The 27485-nt window shown below is 37.3% G+C and overlaps 1 protein-coding gene across 10 annotated transcripts in view; it reads right to left on the bottom strand.

The window, feature by feature from the left end:
- Positions 1–27485, bottom strand: part of NUMB (NUMB endocytic adaptor protein) — a 187299-nt gene that overhangs the window by 43591 nt on the left and 116223 nt on the right. For all 10 annotated transcript variants that reach the window (XM_060139600.1, XM_060139655.1, XM_060139625.1 and 7 more), the window contains one exon: positions 22699–22839. In XM_060139600.1, the coding sequence (XP_059995583.1) occupies positions 22699–22824 (126 nt within the window). In that variant the 5' untranslated portion in view covers positions 22825–22839. The remainder of the gene's footprint in view (positions 1–22698; positions 22840–27485) is intronic.

Raw genomic sequence — 27485 nt, 5'->3', positions numbered from 1 at the left:
CTTCCTTCACTAGTAATATGCATTTAAGGTTCCCCATGTCTTTTCATATATTCCATTGTGTGAACATATCACAGTTTATTTATCCATTCACCTGCTGACAGACATCTTTGTTGCTTCCAAGTTTGGCAATTATGAATAAAGTGGCTATAAACATCCGTGTGCAGGTTTTTGTGTGGACATAAGTTTTCAACTCATTTGGTTTGAGTGTGATTGCTGGGTCATATGGTAACTGTACATTTAGTTTTATGAGAAAACTTCTCCTAAAGTCTTCTAAAGTGGCTGTCCCATTTGCATTCCCACCAGCAATGAATTACAGTTCCTGTTGCTCCACGTTTTAACCAGCATTTGATGTTGTCAGTGTTCTGGATTTTGACCATTCTTGATAGGTGTGTAAACTCATTATATTTTTATTTGTATATAATTTGTCTTTCCCTCTCTGGTTGCTTTCAAGATTTTCTTAAGTCTTTGATATCTACAGTTTCATTCACGTGTCTAGGAAACAGACTTTTTTTTTTAGATTGAGATATAATTCACGTACCATACAATTCACTCAACGTGCACCACTGAGTCATCAATTAATTTTTTTAAATTGTGGTGAAATACATATAACATAAAATTTGCCAAAAAAAGTTGCCATTTAAACTATTAAGTGTATAGTTCAGTGGTATTTATTATATTCACGATGTTGTACAACCATTATCACTACCTATTTCCTGAACTTTTTCATCACTCCAAACACAAACGCTGAAAACATTAAGCAGTGACTCCCAAGTTCTCCCTTCCTTCAGCTCCTGGTAATCTCTAATCAACTTCCTGTCTCTATGAAATTGCCTATTTTAGATATGTCATATAAGTGGAATCACAATATTTGTCCTTTCATGTACAGCTTATTTCACTTAGCATAATGTTTTCAAGGTTCATCCATGTTGTAGCACATATCAAAACTTCATTCCTTTTAATGGTGGAATAATATTCCATTCTATGTATATACCACATTTTGTTCATCCATTCACCTATTGACAAAACACCTGGGTTGTTTCCACCTTTTGGTTATTATGAATAATGCTGCAATGAATGCTGACATATAAGTATCTGTTTGAATCCCTGCTTTCAATTCTTTGGGTATATGCCTAGGAGTAGAATTACTGGGTAATTATATGTTTAGCTTTGTGAGGAACTGTCCGTTTTCCATAGTGTTGCACCATTTTACATTCCCATCAAAATGTATGAGAGCTTCAATTTTTCTATATGCTTATCAGCACTTTATTTTCCTTTTAAAAAAAAATTATACCAACCTAATACGTGTGAAGCATATCTCGTGATTTTGATTTGCATGCCCCTAATGACTAATAATATTGAGCACCTATCTTTTCATATGCTAATTGGCCATTTGTATATCTTCTTTAGAGAAATGCCTAGTCACATCCTTTGCCTATTTTAAAAATTGGGTTTTACTCTTTAGATATATGATCTCCAAATATTTTCTGCTGTTCTTTGGGTTGCCTTTTCACTTTCTTTCTTCAAAAGAAAACGTCCTTTGATGCATAAAATTTTTCAATTTTGATGAAGTTCAGTTTATCTATCTTGGGCTTCCCTGGTGGCTCAGTGGTTAAGAATCCACCTGCCAATGCAGGGGACACAGGTTCGAGCCCTGGTCCAGGAAGATCCCACATGCCACAGAGCAACTAAGCCTGTGTGCCACAACTACTGAGCCTGTGCTCTAGAGCCCGCGAGCCACAATTACTGAAGCCCGTGCACCACAACTACTGAAGCCTGTGCACCCTAAAGCTTGTGCTCCACAACAAGAGAAGCCACTGCAATGAGAAGCCCACGCACCACAATGAAGAGTAGCCTCGCTTGTCGCAACTACAGAAAGCCCACGCACAGCAACAAAGACCCAAAGCAGCCAAAAATAAACAAACAACAACAACAAATTATCTCTCTTTTCTTTTGCTGCTCATGCTAAGGACTCCACTGCCAGATCCAAAGCCATGAAGATTTACCCCTATGTTTTCTTCTAAGAGTTTTATGGTTTTTACTCTTATATTTAGGTCACTGATTCACTGAGTTAATTTTTTACATAGTCTGAGGCAGAAATCCAACTTCACTCTTTCATATGGAAATCCAGATGTCCCAGAACCACTGGGTGACAAGACAATTTTTTCTCCATTGAATGAACTTTGCACACTTGTCAAAAATCACTTGGATGTAGATGTATTAGACTAATTTTTATTTATCCCATTTGCTTCTTCAATCTGAGGATTCAAACACTGCTCTGAATGAATTCATCCTCCTCTCTCTTCCTGGAGCTTCCATTAGGTCTGCTAGTGTCATTGGACTTTTAAATTTGTTCATCCACGTTTCTTAACCTCTTTTTCATATTTTCTCTTGTGCTGCATTCTGGGTAACTTCATCGAATTTATTTTCCAGTTTATCAATTGCCTTTTCAGCCGGCTCTAATTCACTATTTAATCTATTTACTAAGTTCAATTTCAGTAATAGTGTTTTTCATTTTTAGAAGGTAAGATTTGATTCTTTGTCAAATCTGCCCATTCCTTTTTTCACTGTTTTATTTTTTTTCCTATGGTTTGAATTTATTTTTTGGTTTCTAATAATTTTATATATACACATTTTATAGTCTCCTCTATAGCCTATTATTTCAAGTTCTTAGAGTGTTAATCCTCTTGTTAATCTTTATTGTATAATCCTTTACTGTCTCTGTTGATCATTTCCACATATGATTTAAAACTTTAAAAAAACTGTAAGCTCGCCTCTAGTGAAGCTCAATTTTTGTAGGGAAATTTCATGCATTCTACATTGTGGAGTAGTTTTACATTTGCTTCTAAAATGTACCGCAGATGTTTAGTAGCCTAAGACCTACTGTATATTAATTTGAAGATTCTTACATCATGCAGGTTTTAGCACATCAAGTCCAAATCCATAGTTTCAATTTTTCCTGGGAGATTCCTTTTCTCACCCAAGTTGTGGGTAGAGGAATGCTTCCTTTTTTGTTTTTGTTGTGTTTTTTTTGGCTTTTCCTTCTAGTTCTCTATTTCACTGCTTGTAAAGCCCACTGAAGGTTCTGTTCCATGCTGGGTTCTCAGTTCTAATTCTCTACTTTTTATGATTCCAGGACCTTCAGAATGGATGTTAAAACCAAAGGCTCTAGCTCACAAACCGTTTCCCTCTTAGGCTGCTAGTGTGATTTCTGCCTTGCTCTCAAATTCCCTCTTAATTTCTGGTAACTGGAGATCTGTCTTTATCGAAAGCTCAGCTATGGTTTAAGAGAAAAGTTTGTTTGAAAATACAGTCAGCATTTCTAGATATTTGTATTGGGAGTATTACTGTGTTAGCTTAATCCACATTCTGCCAGGATCTAAGACCTATAATATTTCCCAACTAAACTAACTGGTTTTTCTATCCACTGATTTCAGTCTATCTTAAAAGCAGCCAAAATACTAGAATTTCCTATCATTTTCAACAGTTTTTTGGGTTGATTCTCTTGGGTTTTTCAGATAGACATCATCTGCAGAAAAAGAAAATACAGAAAATATCTGGATTTCCCACATTTACAACTTTTGTTTATTTTCTTATCCAAAAGTACTTACTACCATTTCTCAATCACTGTCGAATAATAATGATGTTTAAGAACAACCTGACTTTCCTCCTGAATTCATTGTACATCTTTCATCATTATGCATGACTCTGGGATAGTTTTTCAGTCATTGAAAGAAAGTATTATGCTATTCTGATTTTGATAAGAAGATTTATCAGGATTGAAAAATAATATTTTTAATGTTTCCATTTTACTGATATAATCCACATAACATAAAATTAACCATTTTAAAGTGAATAATTCAGTGGCATTTAGTATATTCACAATGTTGTACAATCTCCACCTTTATCTAGTTCCAAAACATTTTTTTATTTATTATTAGACAATAATTACTTTACAATGTTGTGTTAGTTTCTGCTGCAGAGCGAAGTGAATCAGCCATATGCATACACACATCCCCTCCCTCTTGGACCTCCCTCCCTCCACATCCCACCCAACTAGGCCATCACAGAGCACCGAGCTGAGCTCCCTGTGCTATACAGCAGGTTCCCACTAGCTATCTATTTTACACATGGTAGTGTATTTATGTCAAACCTAATCTCTCAATTCATCCCACCCCTCATGCCCCACTGTGTCCACATGTCCGTTCTCTATGTCTGCCTTTCTATTCCTGCCCTGAAAATAGGTTCATCTGTACCATTTTTCTAGATTCCACACATATGTGTTAACATACGATATTCGTTTTTCTCCTTCTGACTTCACTCTGTATGACAGGCTCTAGGTCCATCCACATCTCTACAAATGACTCAATTTCATTTCTTTTTATGGCTGAGTAATATTCCATTATATATATGGACCACATCTTCTTTATCCATTTATCTGTCGATGGACATTTAGGTCGTTTCCACGTCCTGGCTATTGTAAATAGTGCTGCAATGAACATTGGGGTGCATGTGTCTTTTTGAATTATGATTTTCTTAGGGTATATGCCCAGTAGTGGGACTTCTGGGTCGTATGGTAGTTCTATTTTTAGTTTTTTAAGGAACCTCCATACTGTTCTCCACAGTGGCTGTATCAATTTACATTCCCACCAACAGTGCAAGAGGGTTTCCTTTTCTCCACACCCTCTCCAGCATTTATTGTTTGCAGATTTTCTGATGATGCTCATTCTGACCAGTGATACCTCATGGTAAGTTTTTTTTTTTTTTTGGCGGTACGTGGGCCTCTCACTGTTGTGGCCTCTCCCGTTGCAAAGCACAGGCTCCAGACACGCAGGCTCAGTGGCCATGGCTCACGGGCCCAGCCACTCCGTGGCATGTGGGATCTTCCCGGACCGGGGCACGAACCCATGTCCCCTGCATCGGCAGGCGGACTCTCAACCACTGTGCCACCAAGGAAGCCCTCATGGTAGTTTTGATTTGCATTTCTCTAATAATTAGTGATGTTGTGCAACTTTTCTTATGCCTCTTGGCCATCTATATGTCTTCTTTGCTGAAATGTCTACTTAGGTCTTCCACCCATTTCTTGATTGGGTTGTTTGTTGTTTTGATATTGAACTGCATGAGCTGTTTGTATATTTTGGAGATTAATACTTTGTTGCTTCATTTGCAAATACTTTCTCCCATTCTGAGGGCTGTCTTTTCATCTTCTATGCAAAAGCTTTTAAGTTTAATTAGGTCCCATTTGCTTATTTTTGTTTTTATTTTCATTACTCTAGGAGGTGGGTCATAAAAGATCTTGCTGTGATTTATGTCAGTGTTTTCCTATATTTTCCTCTAAGAGTTTTATAGTGTCTGGTCTTACATTTAGGTCTTTAATCCATTTTGAGTTTATGTTTGTGTATGGTGTTAGGGAGTGTTCTAATTTCATTCTTTTACATGCAGTTGTCCAGTTTTCCCAGCACCATTTATTGAAGAGGCTGCTTTGTCTCCATTGTATATTCTTGCCTCCTTTGTCATAGATTAGGTGACCACAGGTGCATGGGTTTATCTATGGGCTTTCTATCCTGTACCATTGATCTGTATTTCTGTTTTTGCGCCAGTACCATACTTTATAGTAGCTTTATAGTCAAAACATTTTCTTTACACCATAAGAGGAACCTGTACCTATTAAGCATTTGCTTCCCAATGCCCCTCCACACAGGCCCTAACAATCAGTAACCTGCATTCTGTCTTTATGGATTTACCTATTCTGGATATTTCATATAAATGGAATCATACAATATGTGACCTTTCATGTCTGATATATTTCACTTAGCATACTGTTTTTGAGGTCACCACATTGTGGTATGGGGTCACCACACTGTAGTATGTATGAGTACTTTATTGCTTTTTATAGCTGATGTATTTCCATAGTTTGTTTTTCCATTCTTCCACTGAAGGACATTTGGGCTGTTTCCGCCTTTCAGCTATCATGAATAGTGGTGCTATTAGACATGAGTGTACATGTATTTATTTGAGTATCTGTTTTTGACTCTTTTGGGTGTATACCTAGGAGTAGAATTGCTGAGTCATATGGTAATTCTATGTTTAGCTTTTTGAGGAGCCACTAAACTGCTTTTCACAGAAGCTGAACCATTTTGCATTCCCATCAGCAATGTAAGAGGGTTCTGGTTTCTCCACATGCTCATCAACACTTGATTTCCTTTTTGTTTTTTTAAGTATAGGCATCCAAGTGGACATGATGTGGTACTGCATTGTGGTTTTGATATGTATTTCCTTAATGACTAATGATGCTGACTATCTTTTCATGTGCTTGTTGGCCATTTGTGTATCTTCTTTGGAGAAATTTCTATTCAAGTCCTTTGTCCCTTTTTAAATCAGGTTCTTTTATATATTCTGGATACTAGACTCTTATCAGACATATGATTTCCAAATGTTTTCTCCCAGTCTGAGGTTCTCTTTTCACTTTCTTGACGTCAATGCACAAAAGTTTTTAATTTTAATGAAGTCCAGTTCGTATATTATTTCCTTTTTTGCTCATGCTTTTGGTGTCATGTATACGAAGGTCACGAAGAGATCCCCATGTTATCAGCTAAGAGTTTTATGGTTTTACTCTTCTAGTTAGGTTGTTGATCCATTTTGAATTAATTTTTGTATATGTGTGAGGTAGGAGTCCAGCTTCTTCTTTTTTTTTTTTTTTGCGGTATGCGGGCCTCTGACTGTTGTGGCCTCTCCGGCTGTGGAGCACAGGCTCCAGACGCGCAGGCCCAGCGGCCATGGCCCACGGGCCCAGCTGCTCCGCGGCATGTGGGATCCTCCCGGACCAGGGCACGAACCCATGTCCCCTGCATTGGCAGGTGGACTCCCAACCACTGTGCCACCAGGGAAGCCCCCAGTTTCATTTTTTACCACGTGGAAATCCAGTTGTCCCATCACCATTTGCTGAAAAGACTATTCTTTCCCCATTGAATGGTCTCGGTACTCTTGTCAGAAATCAGTTGGCCATAGATGTTTAGGTTTATTTTTGTACTCTCAATTCTATTCTATTGTTCTATACATCTGTCCTTATGCCATTACTACAATGGTCTGATTACTTAAGCTTTGTACTAAGTTTTTAAATCAAAAAGTGTGAGTCCTTCAATGTCGCTTCCATTGCAATGATGAAGTCTCTTTCCTCTTAGGTCCATCAATTTGATGAACTATATCAAATTTCCTAATACTGAATCATTTGTGGATTCTTGAGTTAAACCCTACTTTTAGATCCCATTTGTTCTACTTTTCTGCCTAGTTTTTCATCTATATTCTTAAGTGGAGTTGGTCTATGATTTTTTGTGTTTGTTTTATCTTTGTTACGTAGTTGTATCAGGATTTTGTTAATGCCTTAAAAAAAAATTGGAAACTGTCCTCTTTTTCTTCCCTTTCTTTCTCTATTTTTTTCCCCCGTCAGCTCTGGTACAGTTAAATAGCATAAGAGTTATGCTTCAAGGTTGTGAAAGAAAACTGACCTGTAAAACCATCTATACTAAGTCTTTTGGGGATAGCTTTGGAGTTTTTTTGCTTTTTTTTTTTTTTTTTGGTGGTATGCGGGCCTCTCACTGTTGTGGCCTCTCCCATTGTGGAGCACAGGCTCCGGACGCGCAGGCTCAGCGGCCATGGCTCACGGGCCAAGCCGCTCCGTGGTATGTGGGATCTTCCTGGACCGGGGCACAAACCCGTGTGCCCTGCATCAGCAGGTGGACTCTCAAGCACTGCGCCACCAGGGAAGCCCAGCTTTGGAGTTTTAATAACTTTCTCTATTTCCTTCATGGTTAGGGGTCTATTCAACTTTTATGCTTGTACTTTAGCTAATTTTAATAATGCATATTTTCCTAGAATATTCTTAATCTAAATTTTCAAATTTATCAAACTATACAGTATTCACATATTTAGTCTGTAATTGGGTCTCGCCATTTTCTTTCTTTTCTTTTTTCTTTTTTTTTTCTGCGCCACGTAGTGTGTGGGATCAAACCCGCGCCCCATGCAGTGGAAGCATGGCATCTTAACCACTGGACTACCAGGGAAGTCCCTTCACACTTTCTTATCTCTAGTATCACCTATCTGTGTGTGTGTGGTGGTGGGGGGGTTTGCTTGCACCACATAGCCTGTGGGATCCCCGACCAGGGACTGAACCTGGGCTCTTGGCAGTGAACATGTGGTGTCCTAACCACTGAACCACCAGGGGATTCTCTTATATATGTTTTCTTTCTTGTTTTTTATTAAGGTTCATTTCTAATACTACCTCTGAGTTATTTAACCTCTGTTTCCATTTTATATTAATAATAAAATGAGAAAGTAGGGTTTTATGTTCTTTGAGTTACCTTTAGGTGCTGAGAAATGAATAGAGGTTTCAAAGTGTTTCCAAGGGATTTTATTCTATCATCTTGATCATCTCAACTGGTCACATATGGGTATTTATGCCAGGAAAAAAAAAAAAAAGGAGGGAAGGCTTGGTGGAAAGAAGAAAACAAAAGTATCTCATATATGGACTAACTCAGTCGCATAATCTATTTTAGAAATGTGGAGATGGAAATCAGCCTTGTGTCTTATTAGACTATGAGAAAAACATGCCAATTGAAAAAACATTATTAAAGAGGTCTCTTTTCTTCTCTGAGACACTATCTCACTGAAGAACTGCAGCTGATTTATGCTTTAATGGCTAAAATATTTGACTCTGGAACGTCTTTTGTCTGTATACCATTTCCAAACTCCCTTTGAGTCAGGGGCTTTTATTCACAAAAAGTAGTTTAGAAAAACTAGTACGTGGAATTTCATTCTTGGATGAATTAAGTCATTTTTCCTTTTCTTGAAAAAAATTATTTAAAAAGTAGATTTCCCCCTGCTTTGACTGTTATCCATGAGAAGAAATCGCAGAGCTCTGATGTGAGACACTGTACAGTCAGCAGTTCCCAGCATTAACAAAAAGTGACAGAATCATTAATTTATAAGAAGCTACAAGGCACATTATCACATACACATAGCCTATGTTATTTAGCAAATACAGGACACAGATGTGCAGAACATGACATCAGAATTTGTTTAGGGTCTTTAATCAAAAAGGAGTAGTTAAATTAAAATGGACTATTCTTTAAGTATAAATTTGGAATAATACAATTACATTTGAACAAGTGATCTAAACTAAGTATATTCCCTGGTGGACCAGTGGTTAGGACTCCGCACTTTCACTGCCAAGGGCCAGGGTTCAATCCCTTGTCAGGGAACTAAGATCCCACAAGTTGCACAGTGCGGCCAAAAAAACCCCACTAAACTAAGCATATGTACTAAATCTAATCATGTAAATTTAAAGCTTAAAAGAACTTAAAGAGATCAAAAAACTTCACCTTCCAAATGAGACACTAGGTGTCAAAAAAGTTACGTGCTTTAGACAAGGTTACATAACTAGTAAATTAACAGGTGATAGTTCTGATAGTACCGAGAAGTACTAAACTACATGCATAATCAGGGGACCCTGCTACTTACCTGATCTCACCTCTACTTGTGCCATCTGCTCTAAAGACACTGGCCTCCTTGCTGTGCCTCCAACACACCAGGCTTTCTCCTACTCCAGCGTCTTTGCACTTGCTGCCCCACTGTCTACAATCTGCTTCCTCAGACACCTGAATGTTGCTTTCTTACTTTCTTTGGGTCTTTCCTAAAAAATCACTTTTTCAGGGAGGGATTCCCAGAGCATCCTATTTTAAATCTCACCCTCCACATACTCCCTTAACACCTAATTCCCTTTTTGTATGCCAGGTACATTTATTTGTTCATTGTTAACACCCACTAGAATGTATGCACTGTGCAAGGATTTTGTCTGTTTTGTTCCCTTGTGTTCCCAGTGCCTAGATGCCTACAACACAGCAGGCACTCAGTGAATATCTTCTGACTACATCAACGAATTACTGGACAGAGAAGGAAATGTACACATTACTTAGTGCTACATTAAACAATAATAAGAGTCATAATAATGAAAACTTTTACAATAAACTCAAGACAAAGAAAGGGAGACAATTTATGGTGTAGAATGCAAATATTATTGACCTATATAATGTTAAAAAGAAAAGCACAGTTGATATCAGTTTGAAGGTAAGAGAACAAAGGGTTTTAGTATTTTTATATTACATGGTAGGGAATGAAGACATACCATCTAAAATTAATAGAACAAAAAAATTTTATGAGTATACGAAACCAAGAGAAAAAACTAAAAATAATCTAATCCCTGAAGTCTGCGTGGAGAAGGGGCACAGAGAAGATGGAAGGGCAGGATGTGTGGGTTAAATCATCCTTTCTCTTCTTTATAGTGGAGAACCAATGATAAGCATTGGTAAATGAAGAACAGACAGTAAAATCATATTATCTAAAGAACTTAAAATATTACCAATGGGAAGCAGAAATAAAAATGGTTAAGTGTCATTGGGGAGTGGGATTAGGGGTAGGGAAGGCACTGTTGTTTTTTAGCCACAAGCATATATCATATGAATGAAAAGCATATATCATGAAATTTTTTAAAGTTTAATGATATTCAAGACTGTTTTAATAAAGTAATTTTAAATTCACACATTGTGTTATAAAATTGTAACAGTGCTTAAGAACACAACCCTCTAAATCTAGACTGCCAAAGTTCAAATCCTAACTTCAAATAATCAGATATCATCAACTATTCCCTAACAATATCATGTAATCTTACTGCATTTTACTCCACAAAGAAAATAAATTCTTAAGAGTTACTGAACAGACTAAATAGCCATTTCTCCAGAGAAGACATACAGATGGCCAAAAGGCACATGAAAAGATGCTCAACAATGTTAATTATTAGAGAAATGCAAACCAAAACTACTGAGGTACCACCTCACACTGGTTAGAGGGGCCACCATCAAAAAGTCTACAAATAATAAATGCTGGAGAGGCTGTGGAGGAAAAGAAACCATCCTACATTGTTGGTGGGAATGTAAACTGGTGCAGCCACTATGGAGAACAGTATGGAGGTTCCTTAAAAAACTAAAAATAGAGATACCATATGATCCAGCAATCCCACTCCTGGGCAAATATCCAGAGAAAACTATAATCCAAAAGATACATGTACCCCAATGTTCGTAACAGCACTATTTACAATAGCCAAGACGTGGAAGCAACCTAAGTGTCCATCAACAGATGAATGGGTAAAGAAAATGTGATACATACATACAATGGAATATTACTCAGCCATAAAAAAAGAATGAAATAATGCCATTATCAGCAACATGGATGGACCTAGAGATTATCACACTTAGTGAAGTAAGCCATAGAAAGACAAATATCATGATATCACTTATATGTGCAATCTAAAAAAAAAAGATAAAAATGAACTTATTTACAAAACAGAAATAGATCACAGACATAGAAAACAAATTTAGGGTTACCAAAGGGGAAAGGGGTGGGGGGGGGATAAAGTAGTAGTGGGATTAAAATATACATACTGGGCTTCCCTGGTGGCGCAGTGGTTAAGAATCCGCCTGCCAATGCAGGGGACATGGGTTTGAGCCCTGGTCTGGGAGGATCCCACATGCCATGGAGCAACAAAGCCCATGAGCCACAACTATTGAGCCTGCACTCTAGAGCCCAAGAACCACAACTCCTGAAGCCTGTGTGCCTGGAGCCCATGCTCTGCAACAAGAGAAGCCACTGCAACGAGAAGCCCGTGTACCCCGACAAAGAGTAGCCCCCACTTGCTGCAACTAGAGAAAGCCCGTGCGCAGCAACGAAAACCCAACACAGCCAAAAATAAATAAATAAATATAAATAAATTTTTTAAAAACCAGGTTTAAAAAATAAATAAATAAAATAAAATATACATACTAGTTTATATAAAACAGATAACCAACAAGGACCTACTGTAGAGCAAGGTAAGTATACTCTATCTTGTAATAACCTATAATGGAAGAGAATGTAAACAAAGAATGTATAACTGAATCACTTTGCTGTACACCTGAAACTAACACAACATTGTATATCAACTATATTTCAGTAAATTTTTTTTAAAAAGAGTTACTGAATAGAGTTGAAGCTTCTTTGTAAAGTATACAGCAAATCATGAGTAACTGAAATGCTTGGGACAAATAAGCCAATAAATATTTCAAAATTTATGTTAAAAACTTATCTGAGGGCTTCCCTGGTGGCGCAGTGGTTGAGAGTCCGCCTGCTGATGCAGGGGACGCGGGTTCGTGCCCCGGTCTGGGAAGATCCCACATGCCGCGCGTGGAGCGTCTAGGCCCGTGAGCCACGGCCACTGAGCCTGCGCGTCCGGAGCCTGTGCTCCGCAACGGGAGAGGCCACAACAGTGAGAAGCCCACATACTGCAAAAAAAACCCCAAAACAAACAAACAAACAAAACTTATCTGAAATATCTCATTGCTCTGATCCAAGGACCGATTTTTCCAAATTTTTAATGTTTCAGAAAGAAGAGCAAATTATGATGTATTTGTCATTGTCAGAGTGCTAGCAAACGTAGATGTGAATACAATGTATCTGTTCAACCAACTGTCACTTCAGTCGATTTATTTCATTGGTATCACACGTGGCTGAACATTAAGTTTTACAGTGTGAGGCAGCTTTGAAACAAAACATTACATATGCAGAAGATTGTCACACACAAGCAATAAAATTATAAGCAGCAGAAAATATCTCATCTCTTGGGATAAACAGAATTTTTAAAGCTGGGAGAGGTTGGTATAACCAGTGCATAAGTCCTCAGGCACCAAACATCTATCAAAAACTTCCGGCTACTTTTCAAGAGAACACATTTAACTTGCAGTGTTAAAAAAGTCAATTGAGGAAAACACCAAAACAATAAGAAATGCAGATTAAAAACTCAAGTATTCAGTTGTCATCTAACCAATAACAACAATCAGAGCAGCAGCAGCAGCAAACATTTATTGTGCACTCACTATGTGCCAGACAGTGTTGTATTTTTCATATACTGTATTTACTCATTTAATTTTCATAACACTATACTAATTCTAGTACTAGTTCTCATTTTGCAGATGAAAAACCTGAGGCACAGAGATTTTAAGTAATTTCTTTTTTTATTTTATTTTTTTATTGAAGTATAGTTGATTTAAACTGTTGTATTAGTTTCAGGTGTACAGTAAACTGATTCCATTATATATTCTTTTTCAGATTCTTTTCTCTTATAGGTTATTACAAAAGTGCAGTTCCCTGTGCTATACAGTAGGTCCTTGCTGGTTATCTATTTTATACATAGTAGTGTATATATGTTAATTGGTTATCTATTTTATACATAGTAGTGTATATATGTTAATCCCAAACTCCTAATTTATCTCCCCCTTTCCCCTTTGGTAACCCTAAATTTATTTATTTTTTAAATTTGCAAATCATATATTTAATAAAGTACATATATATATAGAATATATAAAGAGCTCTCAAAACTCAAAAATCTGAAAATAATCTAATTTTTCAAATTGGCATCAGATATGAATAGAAATTTTACCAAAAAAAAGTATGAATGGCAAGATAGTTACATGAAAAGATGCTCGACACTACTAGTCATTAGAGAAAAACAAATTAAAACCACAATGAGATACAACCAAGTATCTTTAGAATAGACAAAATAATTAGAACTTTAAAAACCTGACAATTCCATGTTCTGGTAATGATGTAGAATCACTGTAACACTTATATTTGTTGGTGGGAACGCAAAATGGTAGAGACATTTTGGAAAATAATTTGGCAGTATTTTACAAAGTTAAGCACAGATTTACCACATGGTCCGCAATTCTGCTCCTTTGTATTTACCTTATTAAAATGGAAACTTATATTTGTAGGAAAACTTACACAATCATGTTTATAGGCTTTATCTGCAATCCCCCCAAGCTGGCCAAACCCAAATTTCCTCTAACTAGAGAACTAATAAATGTGGTACACCATACAATGAAATACTACTCTTCAATTAAATGCTAAACACAACAACATAGATGAATCACATGTACATCATGTTAAGTGAAAGAAGCCATATTCAAAAAACAAAATATCATATGATTCCATTTATATGACTTTCTGGTAAAAGCAAAAATACAGAAGAGAAAAATAGATCGGTGGCCACCAGAAGCTGGAGCTAAATTTATTTTTTATGTCTGTGCTTCTATTTCTGTTTTGTATATAAGTTCATTTGTATCTTTTTTTTTTTTAAGATTCCACATATAAGCAATGTCATATGTTATCTGTCTTTCTCTCACTGGCTTATTTCATATAGTATGATACTCTCTAGGTCCATCCATGTTGCTGCATATGGCATTATTTCATTCTTTTTTATGGCTGAGTAATATTCCAGTGTATGTATATACCACATCTTCTTTATCCATTCAACAGAGGTTAAGTAATTTTTAAGAGAGATCACATAGTTAATAATAACTGGCATAGATCAAACTCAACTCAGGTAGTTTGGCTTAAAAGTATATGCTTTTACAGAAGTCTAGATGCCTCTCCAAAATTTTATTAGAGCCACTGAAGGACAGGAAGCAGGTAAGTTACGTAACCATATGTGCAATTTAGAAAGATCACTATTATGCACTAAGACAACAGTTTGGAACGGAAACAAGATCAAAAGCAAGAAAAACAGTCAAGAGTTCTTGTAAAAAAAAAAAAAAAGAGTTCTTGTAATGGTCTGAGGGAGAAAACAAAGATGAGGACTTGATTAAAGCAGTGGCAGTAGGAAAAAGAACAAAAAAAGAGAGGACAGATACTTAAGAAGATTATATATGATATAGTGACTGTGGCTGACATTGTTAGTTGCCTATGACAGCCATTCTTTTGAATGGTTTCCCTGCCAGAAGAGCTTGCCTCCACGGTACAGGCTGAAAAAAACAAATAACTGCTTTCTTGACTTTGCTTGCAACTATGGATTTGATTTGATTCAATCTTAGCCAACGTAAAGTAGTGGGAAGTCTCTGTGTGTATGTTTGTAAAGAGCTGTCCCATTCTGATATAAAAGGTATTTGCTCCCTCGATCTTTATCTTTTGATAATAATGAGTGAGGACATAAATTATTCTTTAATTTGGTTGCTGGATTCTGTTTATTAATAGTTTCTCTTATACTAGCAGACAGAATTGCAAGACAAGCTTTGAAACCTACTTAACTCTAATTATCACTACTCTAATACTAAATTATTACACTTCCACAGGCACCAGTTTACTTAAACATACATGGCAGAGCCCAAACCAGCTGTAGCTTCACTTGATTAGTGTCTAGTAATTGCATTTCTATTTCTAGTAACTGCATATTCTGTATCACCTATTCTCTAGAGTAGCTCTGCCAATCTAATTCCACAACTTCTCCCCTCTCTCTTCTACAGATGTCTTCACTTCCTATTTCCTTGAGAAAATACGTCTTTAGAATAGAACTCCATCAATCTCATGCCACCAACACCATAAATTTAAGTGCATTTACCCCGTTTTTCACCTTTGCTATTGTTAAAAATAGAAGCAGCATCCTTCCTCCAGTATAAAACTAATCTACTCTCTACAGGCTTCTTTGTAAAGACCTTTATTTATGCTCAAGTCTCTCCCATTTTAAAAACGAAATTCAACACAAAATCAAACCATGGTGATTTACACACTTTAAATAAGTAAACTTCATTTTATGCAACCTATCTAATAAAACTGTTTTTAAAAACAAAACAAAATACCCCTCCACCCCCAACACACACACACAGGTTTTCAACCTCACACTCCCTTTGTTACTCTGCCTTTCTGGTCTCCTTTGAAGACAGACTTCTTCATTAAAAACAAAATTTAAGGGCTTCCCTGGTGGCGCAGTGGTTGAGAGTCCGCCTGACGATGCAGGGGACACGGGTTCGTGCCCCGGTCCAGGAAGATCCCACATGCCGTGGAGCAGCTGGGCCCGTGAGCCATGGCCGCTGAGCCTGCGCGTCCGGAGCCTGTGCTCCGTGTCGGGAGAGGCCACAACAGTGAGAGGCCCGCGTACCGCAAAAAAAACCAAAAAGAAACCAAAAAAAACCAAGAAACCCCACAAAATTTAACTGCCTTACTGAGGTATAACTGACATACAGTAAACTATACCTATTTAAAGTACACAATCTGCTGAGTTTTCGGATCATGTATATACCTGAGAAACCATCATCACAATCAATGTAATAGACAGCCATTACCACCAAAGTTTCCTTCTACCTCTTGCAATACTGCCCCCTTCCACCCCTCCCCCATCACATAACCTTGTCTGACAAACTTCTTGGATTAGTAATCTCTAGATTTGTTGTCTCCTTATTTTGCATCCATCCACTCAACCTAGATTCCATCCTCATGACTCCAATGTAAGTCACCAACACTTTCAAATATTTAATCTAATGAAGTTTCATTTCTTACTTGATTTCTTTATAGCACTTGACCACTTTCTTCTTCCTTGAAACCTTGGTTTCTGAGACCACATTCTCCTGGTTTCCCTTCTATCTCTCTGGCTATTCTTTTTTTTTTTTTTTTTTTTTTTTGCGGTACGCGGGCCTCTCACTGTTGTGGCCCACAGGCCCAGCCGCTCCTTGGCATGTGGGATCCTCCCAGACCGGGGCACACACCCGTGTCCCCTGCATCGGCAGGCGCACTCTCAACCACTGTGCCACCAGGGAAGCCCTGGCTACTCATTCTTATTCTCCTTTGAAGATACCTATTACACTGCCTGTCCTTTCTATGTTTGTCCCAGGCCTTCTTCTCTTCTCACTTCCCCTAGGCAATCTTACTTACTCATGACTCTAATGTTAATTTATATATAGCCAACCCCTGTTATTCAAGGATTCCATATTTGCAAACTCACCTACTCACTAAAGTTTATTTGTAACCTCAAAATCAAAGCTCATGGAGCTTTTGTGGTCAGTGGGGATCTGCATGTGCATGTCTCATATGCACCTCAAAACTCATCTTCTCTACCCCCAAACATGTTCTCCCTCAGTAAGCATGCCCACCACCTTACTAGTTGCCTACATAGGAAATTTATTTATACCAATCCATTACTAGTTCAGAATTCAGTGGTTTCTAAGGCAAGTCCAGATAAGATATCATTTGCCCAGTTATATCTGACTGAGGAAATGCATCTATTTCTAGGCTATGGGAAAAGAATTTCAGGTTTTGATTCTCCTATTCTATCCTGGGTCACCTGTATGTAAGAGCATGGGATGGTGGGGGATAGGGTGGGTTGGGAAGGAAGGCAGGAAAGGGGAACACAACACAGCAGAGAGGATGAATATCTTGTAGAAAGGATTTCAAAAGACCATTTGGAAAAGGTCAAACAAAAACACCCTAAACAAGCTGCCCTACCTGCATAAGATAAAAATCTCTTATCTTCTGTGTTTACCTCTAAAACACATCCCAACCAGCTGTTTCTTATGACAAATGAGAACTTCACTGAAAGATACTGAGCCTTACTTATCTCACATAAAATACGTTAAAGCTATATATTTCATAGGCAATTAAAAGTGCTTCAATTAACTTTACTACAGTTATTTCAACACTATACGAGTCTCTCAGAATCCTGTGAATGAGGTTTTAAATATACATATATATACATATATATATGCTTATTACAAATATGATACATGCTCATGATAAAAAATGTCACTAGTTCCAAAAGATACATATTGAAAAGTAAAAGATTCCCAATCCTTCATTACCATTCAGAGTTCAGAATTACCTGCGTCATCTTCTTACAGATATTTCTTACATATATATAAGCATATACATGATTTTTTCTTTTTAACCATAAACAGAATCATTCTATATAAACTGCTCTGTACCTTGTCTTTATCATTTAATAATACACTAAAATCATCTGTATAAGCACATGCAGAGAATATTCTTTCATGTTTCCTATATCAATGATCATCACCTCTATCAGTTTGGGACAAGATACTAGGTATCATCCTTAATACTACCCTTTTTCATTTCCTAGATCCAATCTGTCTCCAATTCCTGTTGCCTTTATCTCAATTATCTTTCAATTTACTACATTTCTTTTCATCTCCACAGTCACCACCCTAGTCCAGCCTACCATTATCTCCCCCTCTGGATTAGCAATCTTTCACCAGATTCCTTGTAACCACTATGGGTGACCTCCAAACAACTGCAGCTAGAGTCCCAGTTTGGGAAGATGAAAAAGTTCTGGAGATAGATAGTGCTGATGACTGCACAACAATATGAATGTTATTAAATTTTTTTGTTATGTATATTTTATCATAATAAAATAAACAAGTAATGAACAACACACCACTTAATGGTTTCCCATTACTCTAAAAGCCTAAAATCCTTAACATGGCCTACAAAGCTCTGCCTTACTTCTTTCCAGGTTCATCTAATTTCCTATACTACAGCTTTCCTTTAGCTCCTTGCTATTCTTTCCTCCCACCACCAGGGCCTATGTATATACACTTTCCATAATTTTGAAATGTTCTGCCTATCTTTGTACCTAATTCATTCCTACTCAGTCTTTAGATATCAGGTCAAACTTTATTTTCTCAGGGAAGCCTTCCCTGATCCTGTAGTCTAAGTCAAGTTTTTTGTTACACGTTCTTACAGAACCAGATTCCCTTTTAAAAAGCACTTACCTCAAACAAACGTGATCTAATTAAACTTAAAAGCTTTTGCACAGAAAAACAGACCATAAACAAAACAAAAAGACAACCTACAGGGACTTCCCTGGTGGTCCAATGGTAAAGAATACACCCTGCAATGCAGGGGACACGGGTTCGATCCTTGGTCAGGGAACTAAGGTCCCACATGCCGTGGGGCAACTAAGCCCGTGCATGCCACAACTACTGAGCCTGCGCACCTCAACTAGAGAAAGAGAAAACCTGCATGCCACAACTAGAGAGAAGCCCTCGCGCTGCAGAGAAGATGCCGTGCGCTGCCACAACGAAGATCCTGCAACTAACACCCGACACAGCCAAAAAAAAAAAAAAAAAGGTAAAAAAAAAAAAGACATCCTACAGAATGGGAAAGAACATTTGCAAATGATGCGCCAGACAGGGGATTAATCTCCAAAATATGCAAACAGCTCATACAGTTTAATATCAAAAAAATGAACAACCCAATCAAAAGTGTCTACTTAGATGACCTAAGTAGACATTTCTCCAAAGAAGACATACAGATGGCCAAAGAGCACATGAAAAGATGCTTGACTTAATTATTAGAGAAATGCAAATGAAAACTACGATGAGGTACTACCTCACACCAGTTAGAAGGGCCACCATCAAAAAGTCTACAAATAATAAATGCTGGAGAGGCTGTGGAGGAAAAGGAACCATCCTACACTGTTGGTGGGAATGTAAACTGGTGCAGCCACTATGGAGAACAGTATGGAGTTTCTTAAAACACTAAAAATAGATCTACCACATGATCCAGCAATCCCACTCCTGGGCATATATCCAGAGAAAACTATAATCCAAAAAGATATATGCACTCCAATGTTCACAGCAGCACTATTTACAATAGCCAAGACATGGAAGCAACCTAAGTGTCCAACGACAGATGAATGGGTAAAGAAGATGTGGTAAATACAATGGAATATTACTCAGCCATAAAAAAGAATGAAATAATGTCACTTGCAGCAACATGGATGGACCTAGAGATTATCACACTAAGTGAAGTAAGCCACAGAGATAAAGACAAATATCATATGACATCACTTATATGTGGAATCTTAAAAAAAAAGATACAAATGAACTTATTTACAAAACAAAAATAGACTCACAGACAGAAAACAAACATAGGGTTAACAAAGGGGAAAGGGGTGGGGGAGGGATAAATTAGGAGTTTGGGATTAAAATATACACACTACTATATATAAAATAGACAACCAACAAGGACCTACTGTATAGCACAGGGAACTATATTCAGTATCTTATAATAACTTATAATGGAAGAGAATATAAAGAAAAGAATATATATATATAACTGAATCACTATGCTCTATACCTGAAACTAACACAACATTGTATATCAACTATATTTCAAAAAAAATTTTTTAAAGAGAGAAAAAAAGTTTTAAAAAGCACATATCTCGGTTTGTAATCATATATTATTAACACAAATATCTAATTAAAGTCTATCTCTCCCACAAGGAGACTATAAACTCTACAAGAGCAAGAACTATATCTTATTTGCTTACCACTTAGCATCTGTCTGGCACATAGCAGGTATTCAAAATAATTTACCAAATATGTGAATACAGATCTACCTTATTCTTACTTTAAGTGTCAAAGAATTCCCCATAATTGATGTCATAATTTCTTTACCCAATCCCAGAATGATGGCATTTAACTTGTTTCCAGATTTTTACTATTATAAACAAACTGCTAGAATGATCACTCATGCCAGTGTATATCTATGGATGTACTTAAACGTAATTCTTAAATGTAAAATTGCTGGTCAAATGAAAAGTGCGTTTAAAATTTTAACTGATATTTCCAAATTGTCCTCCTATAGGGCTGCAAAGTATCCTCCAAGCAATCAACAATGTGTAACAGTACCCATATCGATATACTTTTTTTGCGGTACGCGGGCCTCTCACTGTTGTGGCCTCTCCCGTTGCGGAGCACAGGCTCCGGACGCGCAGGCTCAGCGGCCATGGCTCACGGGCCCAGCTGCTCCGCGGCATGTGGGATCCTCCCAGACCGGGGCATGAACCTGTGTACCCTGCATCAGCAGGCGGACTCTCAACCACTGCGCCACCAGGGAAGCCCGACTTCGATATACTTAATACTCAATTTGTATAATCAAAATGAACCTACTGGGCTTCCCTGGTGGTGCAGTGGTTAAGAATCCACCTGCCAATGCAAGGGACAGGGGTTCGAGCCCTGGTCCGGGAAGATCCCACATGCCACGGAGCAACTAAGCCCGTGCGCCACAATTACTGAGCCTGCACTCTAAAGCCCACAAGCCACAACTACTGAGCCTGTGTGCTGCAACTACAGAATCCTGTGTGCCTAGAGCCTGTGGTCCGCAACAAGAGAAGCCACCAAAATGAGAAGCCCACTCACTGCAACCAAGAGTAACCTGTTCGCCGCAACTAGAGAAAGCCCATGTGTAGCAACAGACCCAACACAGCCAAAAATAAATAAATAAATTTATTAAAAAAAAAAAAAAGAACCAACTGTTTGGCTGGGTGTGGGGTAATAGAGAAGAGTGTTAGTTTTTATGTAAGAGAGGTGTTTTGTTTTGTTTGTATTTTAATATCATACTAAACATTTAAAATTAAATATTAAGTTTATTATTCCTATAAAAGAAGTTTCAGCAAATGAGTTGCGTAGACAAAGCTAAGTGATTAGGAAAATGTTTCATTATTGACAGACTGTGGATAATTTGTGTATTTTAAAAATCATGTATTAATTTAACCTATAGATTCTCAAAAGCACTTTTCCTGTCATATTGATTGTTTTCTTTCTGAGACTTTAGTCCATGTTTCAATCATAGTACTGAGGCAGTAAAAAGGAGCAGAAAATCACAATAAGCATATTCACACATAAGAATATACAAAAAAATAGAGAAAAATGCTAACACTTTATATTAAACTAAATTTTTTTCTTCAAGATATTAACATTTTGTTGTAGTTCCTTCTATTTTTTGTCCTCATACTTAATACATCTCATAGCATGTTTATACTATTAATTGCTTCTTTTCATTAAGCAGTATAGCATGTACGTTTATTTCTTCCATGACCTTAAATACAGACCCTTCTTCTCCAGTCTCAAGTAGCAGTAACAAAAAGCACCTGCACGGCACCCGCTTCCCTAGATCTTCACTATGTTCTTAACCTCTTTAAGCTTCCTTTTTCTGATCTGACAAATGACAGCATTAGTTTAAATGACCTCTACGTGATTAAAAGTTACAAGATTAAAGAGGAAATTCCTTCTGACTTAACTCTTCCCAATTAAGCTTTTCTAGAACATACCAGGCCTGTATTTAAGAAGGCAGACGCCAGCTTCCTCTGTCCCACCACTTAGTAAGCATATCCTGTTGAAAATAATTTGATTCTTGTGATTCTTGATAATTCAGGACTTTTAGATATTTCAGGATTAGTATTCTCATCAGAAGTGATCTTGGGACTGCCCTGGTGGCTCAGTGGTTAAGAATCCACCTGCCAATGCAGGGGACACGGGTTCAAGCCCTGGTCCAGGAAGATCCCACGTAATGCAGAGCAACTAAGCCCATGCGCCACAACTACTGAGCCTGCGCTCTAGAGCCCATGAGCCACAACTACTGAAGCCCACACGCCTAGAGCCCGTGCTCTGCAACAAAGACAAGCCACCACAATGAGAAGCACAGGCACCGCAATGAAGAGTAGCCCCCGCTCGCCGCAACTTGAGAAAGCCCCGCACGCAGCAACGAAGACCCAACGCAGCCAAAAATAAATAAATTAAATTTTAAAAAGGAAGTGATTTTATTTGTAGTGATTCCAGATTATATACAAGAAATTCTTATTTAAATATAAAGAGAAAAATCATTAATTATAATCTGTTTTTCTTCTTACTAATTCTATCATTGAAGCAGAATATAAAGGGATTAGCTTTTAGAGTGTTTTCTTTTAACTGTCCTAATTAATGGAATTTCACATATAATAAACTGTCAATTCTTTTCCACGTCTAGATTTATAGAAACATGAGCTCTTACCTTAACTGGGAAGCTACATTTTCCAGTACGAACTCCTTCTTCATCTGTCTGCCACTGATGTGGACGACTGGCCTCTGGAACATAAACATCTTTCTTTCTCCTAAAACTTTGCCGTAGTTTATTCATTTTAATTTTTACAAGCTGTAAAAGAAGTATGAAAAGGAAGTTATTACTTTCTCACGTATTTAAAGTTTGGATTACCGTCCTAATAAAAAACTAGTATTCCAAATTAAAGGTTTTGTTTTAGGGGGAAATGAGCAATTAGTATACTTCCTCTTAGAGTAACTCTAGGTTCAAACAAACAAATCACTTCACTTTTTGAAAAGACAATTATAATGCTATTCTTGTAAAACAACAATAACCTGTTGTAGGATCTGAAGAGATGTTATTCTAAGAACTTTCAAGCACTTTAATTGCAATAATCCAATGAGTATTCCTCCTGATCTACCTCTCAAATCCATTCTAACTCCTGAATAAGGAAATGTGTACCTGTAGCCAAATTATAAACTGCTAACAATTTTTGAAAATATTCTGAAAACTTTGATCCTTATTAAGAAAAAAACATTCTGGAACACTGAAATTTGGGGATCTTTTTGGCTTACTATCAGAAGACACTAAGCAAAGCAGGGACTTTAATAGCCTTTTGTAAAAGATATTTTATAAAAAGAAATAAAGTTTCCTTTAAACATACTTAAAGAAGAAAAAGTTCTAGGATTACATTATTCTAAAGAAGAAATTTCTTGCAAGTAGTATGACATCAGAATGTACTTTCATATTCATAATAATTACAGATATGAAAGTAATCTAATAGTTTTCAATGACAAAGGTCCAAGTCTCATCATTAACTCTGTAAATTTAAAAGTATTAAACTACAGTCAGTGTTTTTGTTTTGTTACTGGAAGAGGCACTTCTCTAATGCTTTCAAAGGTACAGTAGAAATCACAAAACTACAGGGAAGGAAGACTTATCTGATAAGAAACAATGGAGCATTTAAGAGCCAATGAATAAACATAATGAATAAGTGTCCCTTTATAGGGCGAATCTCAAAATCTGAAACCAATACCTTCAGTTTTCTGTTAAGGAGCATTGCTCATTCTTTCCATGAGGGATTTAAGCACCTCAAACAGCCTAAAAAAGAGATCCTAACTTGAGAAAATGATGTGACAAAGCTATATAGAGGAAACATCTTCTCTGTCAGGAGTGTTAAATAACAAGGGATGGAACATTAATTCCCACATTAACAGCAATGAAAGATTTGAAAATCAAAGTCTGCATTCTGAGGAAAAATCATTTTGTATTTTAAAGTTCATAATGCCACAGCAGAACTATTACCAAATTAGCTAATTTACACAGACAGGCCAATCTTACCACACATTTTTCTTAAAAGGTAAAAATTCTGACAGATGAATGGTAATGTAAAAATCTCTGGATTTTCTAAAAATCAATTTATTATTTCTCAATTCAAAGTTGATTTATAGAGATGAGGTAGATATTAAACAATCAAAGGACTCGACAAAAGGTAATCCATCCCTTTGCCTTTAAGTAGATCACTCATTCCTAAACTACCTTAAATGAGAGCCTACCTTAATCTAACAGACTTCCAAAAAGAATTCCATAACCTTCCTTGATAATACATCCTGTCATATACTTTCATATCACATTTTTAAAATATACACAAATACAAATATAAGAAAATAAAAAGCACCTATATCCTTGCTCAAGTTGGCACCCTAAGAATCTTGAGGCAAAAAGCCTATATGATTCCCTTTTTAATTTCTTTCTCTTAGCAAAAAAAGACTACACACACCTATCCAGCTGGCCAACCCAAACACCTGAAAGTCATCCCCACTTCTATTCTTTCTCTGACCAATACCTATGGATCTTACCCCCTTAGTATATCCTGAATTAATTCCCCCACCCACCACATCAGTTCTACTCTCCTCAATTTTGCTTAAATCATTGCAAAAGCTTAACAACTTAATGGTCTCTTTGCTTCCAAGAGAGGTCCATTCTGATCTGTTCTCCTGATTACTGCAAGAGTGCTTTCTAAAATACAAATCTGACCATGCAATTACTCTGCTTAAAATCCTGCAATTGCGTCACATCACTTTCAAGATAAAGTCTAAATTCCCAAGCATGGCAAACACAGTCCTTTTTTTAATCTGGCTTCACTCACCAGCCCCATTCACATGCTAAGCTCCAGCCATATGAAACTACTTACAGTTCTCCAAACAAGGCATGCTATCTTTCAGAGCCTCTGTACATGTTCCTTCATCTGCCTAGAAAGACCTTTCTCTATTTGCTTCTGTTGAAGTTTACTCATCTTTAAAGAGTCAGCTCAGAGTCTTCATAGAAGCTAGCATTTTTTCTGACAAGCCCCTATCTGGTCTAGGTCCTTGCATTTCACGTGATTCCCATGAACACCCTCCAGATAACTCTATTACTCTACTCCTCAAGACTTACAGCAATTTTCTATTTCCTTTATGGTAGGCTATATCTTGTTTGTTTAAAGTTATTTGTTTAAATAGTACCCCTGCATCTAATACACTGCCTGTCATATATATGGCATACTATAAATTTGAAGAAATGAAAGATAAACCCCATCGTATTAGATGATATTTACTAGGTAGGATAAATGTAGACATGTAAGACCAGAGAATCATTGATGTTGGAAGAGACTTCATTTAATAGTAGGCCAACCTCCCACTGACAAAGGAACTACTTTGACAACTTTCCTTAGAGGAAGACATCCAACCTCTGTCTAAACAGCTCTATTACAAATTTATTTGCTCTTGGGCAGCTATTTATTGTTGTACCACTCTACTGACCAATAAGACAACAGACTGGAAGTGTCAATTGGTTTGGGGGGTCTAAATATCATGTCACTTTCAGTACTAAAATGCTTTGCAATCAGCATTTCTACAAAGAAAATTACGTGTCAGTGATTCTTGAACTATGCATTAGGTAGCCCTAGGATTTCCACAGAGGAGTCCCCAGGACCACCAGTTGTTTGGAAGGGAAGAGAAGGTTAGAAGACTAGACAAAACTCTCAGGAGGAGCTTCAGGTCCCTGTCACAGCTTCAAACAGACAAGCTCCACTTTCTCTGATTTACATGTTGGGGTTCCATGTAAAAGTTTAAGGAAAGGGTTTCACAGCCAGAAATTTTTGAAAATTAGTGATATTAATTATAATTGTTCTAAAATGAACTTGGCAAAGTGAAAATACACAATGATAGTATCTTGCTTGTTACTTCTTAATAACTACCACTGGCCTGTAAAATAATCTAGCAATTAAGATAATAATTAATACAGGGAAGAAACCAAACATTCTGTTTTCAAGTAATCTATGTATAATGATTTTGCTTACAAAAAAAAAAACAGATAATAAGAAAAAAATAAAAAAGTTAATTCAAAGTAACGTTTACTATTGGTCCTCAGCAAGGTCGAACTTTACTCCCAAATAAAGAAAATCATACCCCTTATGACAGTCCTGGTTGAATATAGGTAAAGAATATATTTTTGTAACTATAAAACCTGAGAACCAACTTATTTTGTCCTTTCTAAATTTTTAAAAAATGAAATCCCCATTCTATTAGAATTTTCAAAGGTCACTAGGTACAACTTAATTGCCAAATTCAGAAAATCTTTTCACAGTTCTCATTCCTTAAATGCTCTGCAAAATTTGACACCACAATTCCAGCTCTCCTTTGTACACGTGTTTCCTCCCTGCCTTTCCCTGTCCCCATACTCTACTCCTCTGGTTTATCTTCTTCACTTCTGTCTCTACTGATGCCTTTGAGGGCTTCCTCTACTTTCTCCTACACATTGAGGGTATTCCCCAAATATCAGTCTTCCACTGGTGTTCTCTGTGCATTATCACTCTTGGAGAAATAATCAACACAAACTATTACCCCAACTATGATCATTTCCTAATTGTACTCTTAAGTCTTACTCTCTTACTCAAATTCCTACATTTGGGTGCATCAACGCTGTCTCAATCACATTAATTTAAAGTTAAATCATCACCTCTGGGCTTCCCTGGTGGCACGGTGGTTGAGAGTCTGCCTGCCTATGCAGGGGACACAGGTTCGTGCCCCAGTCCGGGAGGATCGCACATGCCACGGAGCGGCTAGGCCCATGAGCCATGGCCGCTGAGCCTGCGTGTCCGGAGCCTGTGCTCCGCAACGGGAGAGGCCACAACAGTGAAAGGCCTGCGTACCGCAAAAAAAAAAAAAAAAAAATCACCTCTTATCTCCTATTCCTTCGGTCTTCCCCCCTCTGACCCAAATTGTTTGTGTCAGTAAAAACTGTTTGGAAACTTACCATGTGCTGGGCCCTGTTACTAATGCTAGTGGATACAGAAATTCGTAAGACAACTTGCCTTTTGGTGGCTCTCTTCCCTTATAAAAGGTTAATTTCTGCACAATATGGGGAATGGAATAATAATACTATACACAGTATGGCCTAGAAGCAGTCTAGGTTCAGGAAACATTTCCTGTAGGAGCTACTACCTGAGTTAAGTTTTAAAAGAACAAACATTAGCCACATACTGTGTAGAGTAGGAGGGAAAAGATATTTCAGGTAGAGGCAACAGCATCAACAAAACACAGATTCAGGAAACCTATGAATTAACTGAGTCAACATGATATAACTGTGCTCCAGGAAAGTATTTTGCCCAAAATGAAAATGATAAGACTGTAAGCCAAGCATTAGCTTCACTGTGTCAGGAAAGTTTTACAAACTAATTTATCTGGGCAAACAATTTGTACATCAGGGCAAACAGCGCT

This window comes from Lagenorhynchus albirostris, chromosome 1 (assembly GCF_949774975.1).
Source record: "Lagenorhynchus albirostris chromosome 1, mLagAlb1.1, whole genome shotgun sequence".
NCBI classification, from domain to species: Eukaryota; Metazoa; Chordata; class Mammalia; order Artiodactyla; family Delphinidae; genus Lagenorhynchus; species Lagenorhynchus albirostris.
This window is presented reverse-complemented; position numbering and strand designations above follow the sequence as displayed.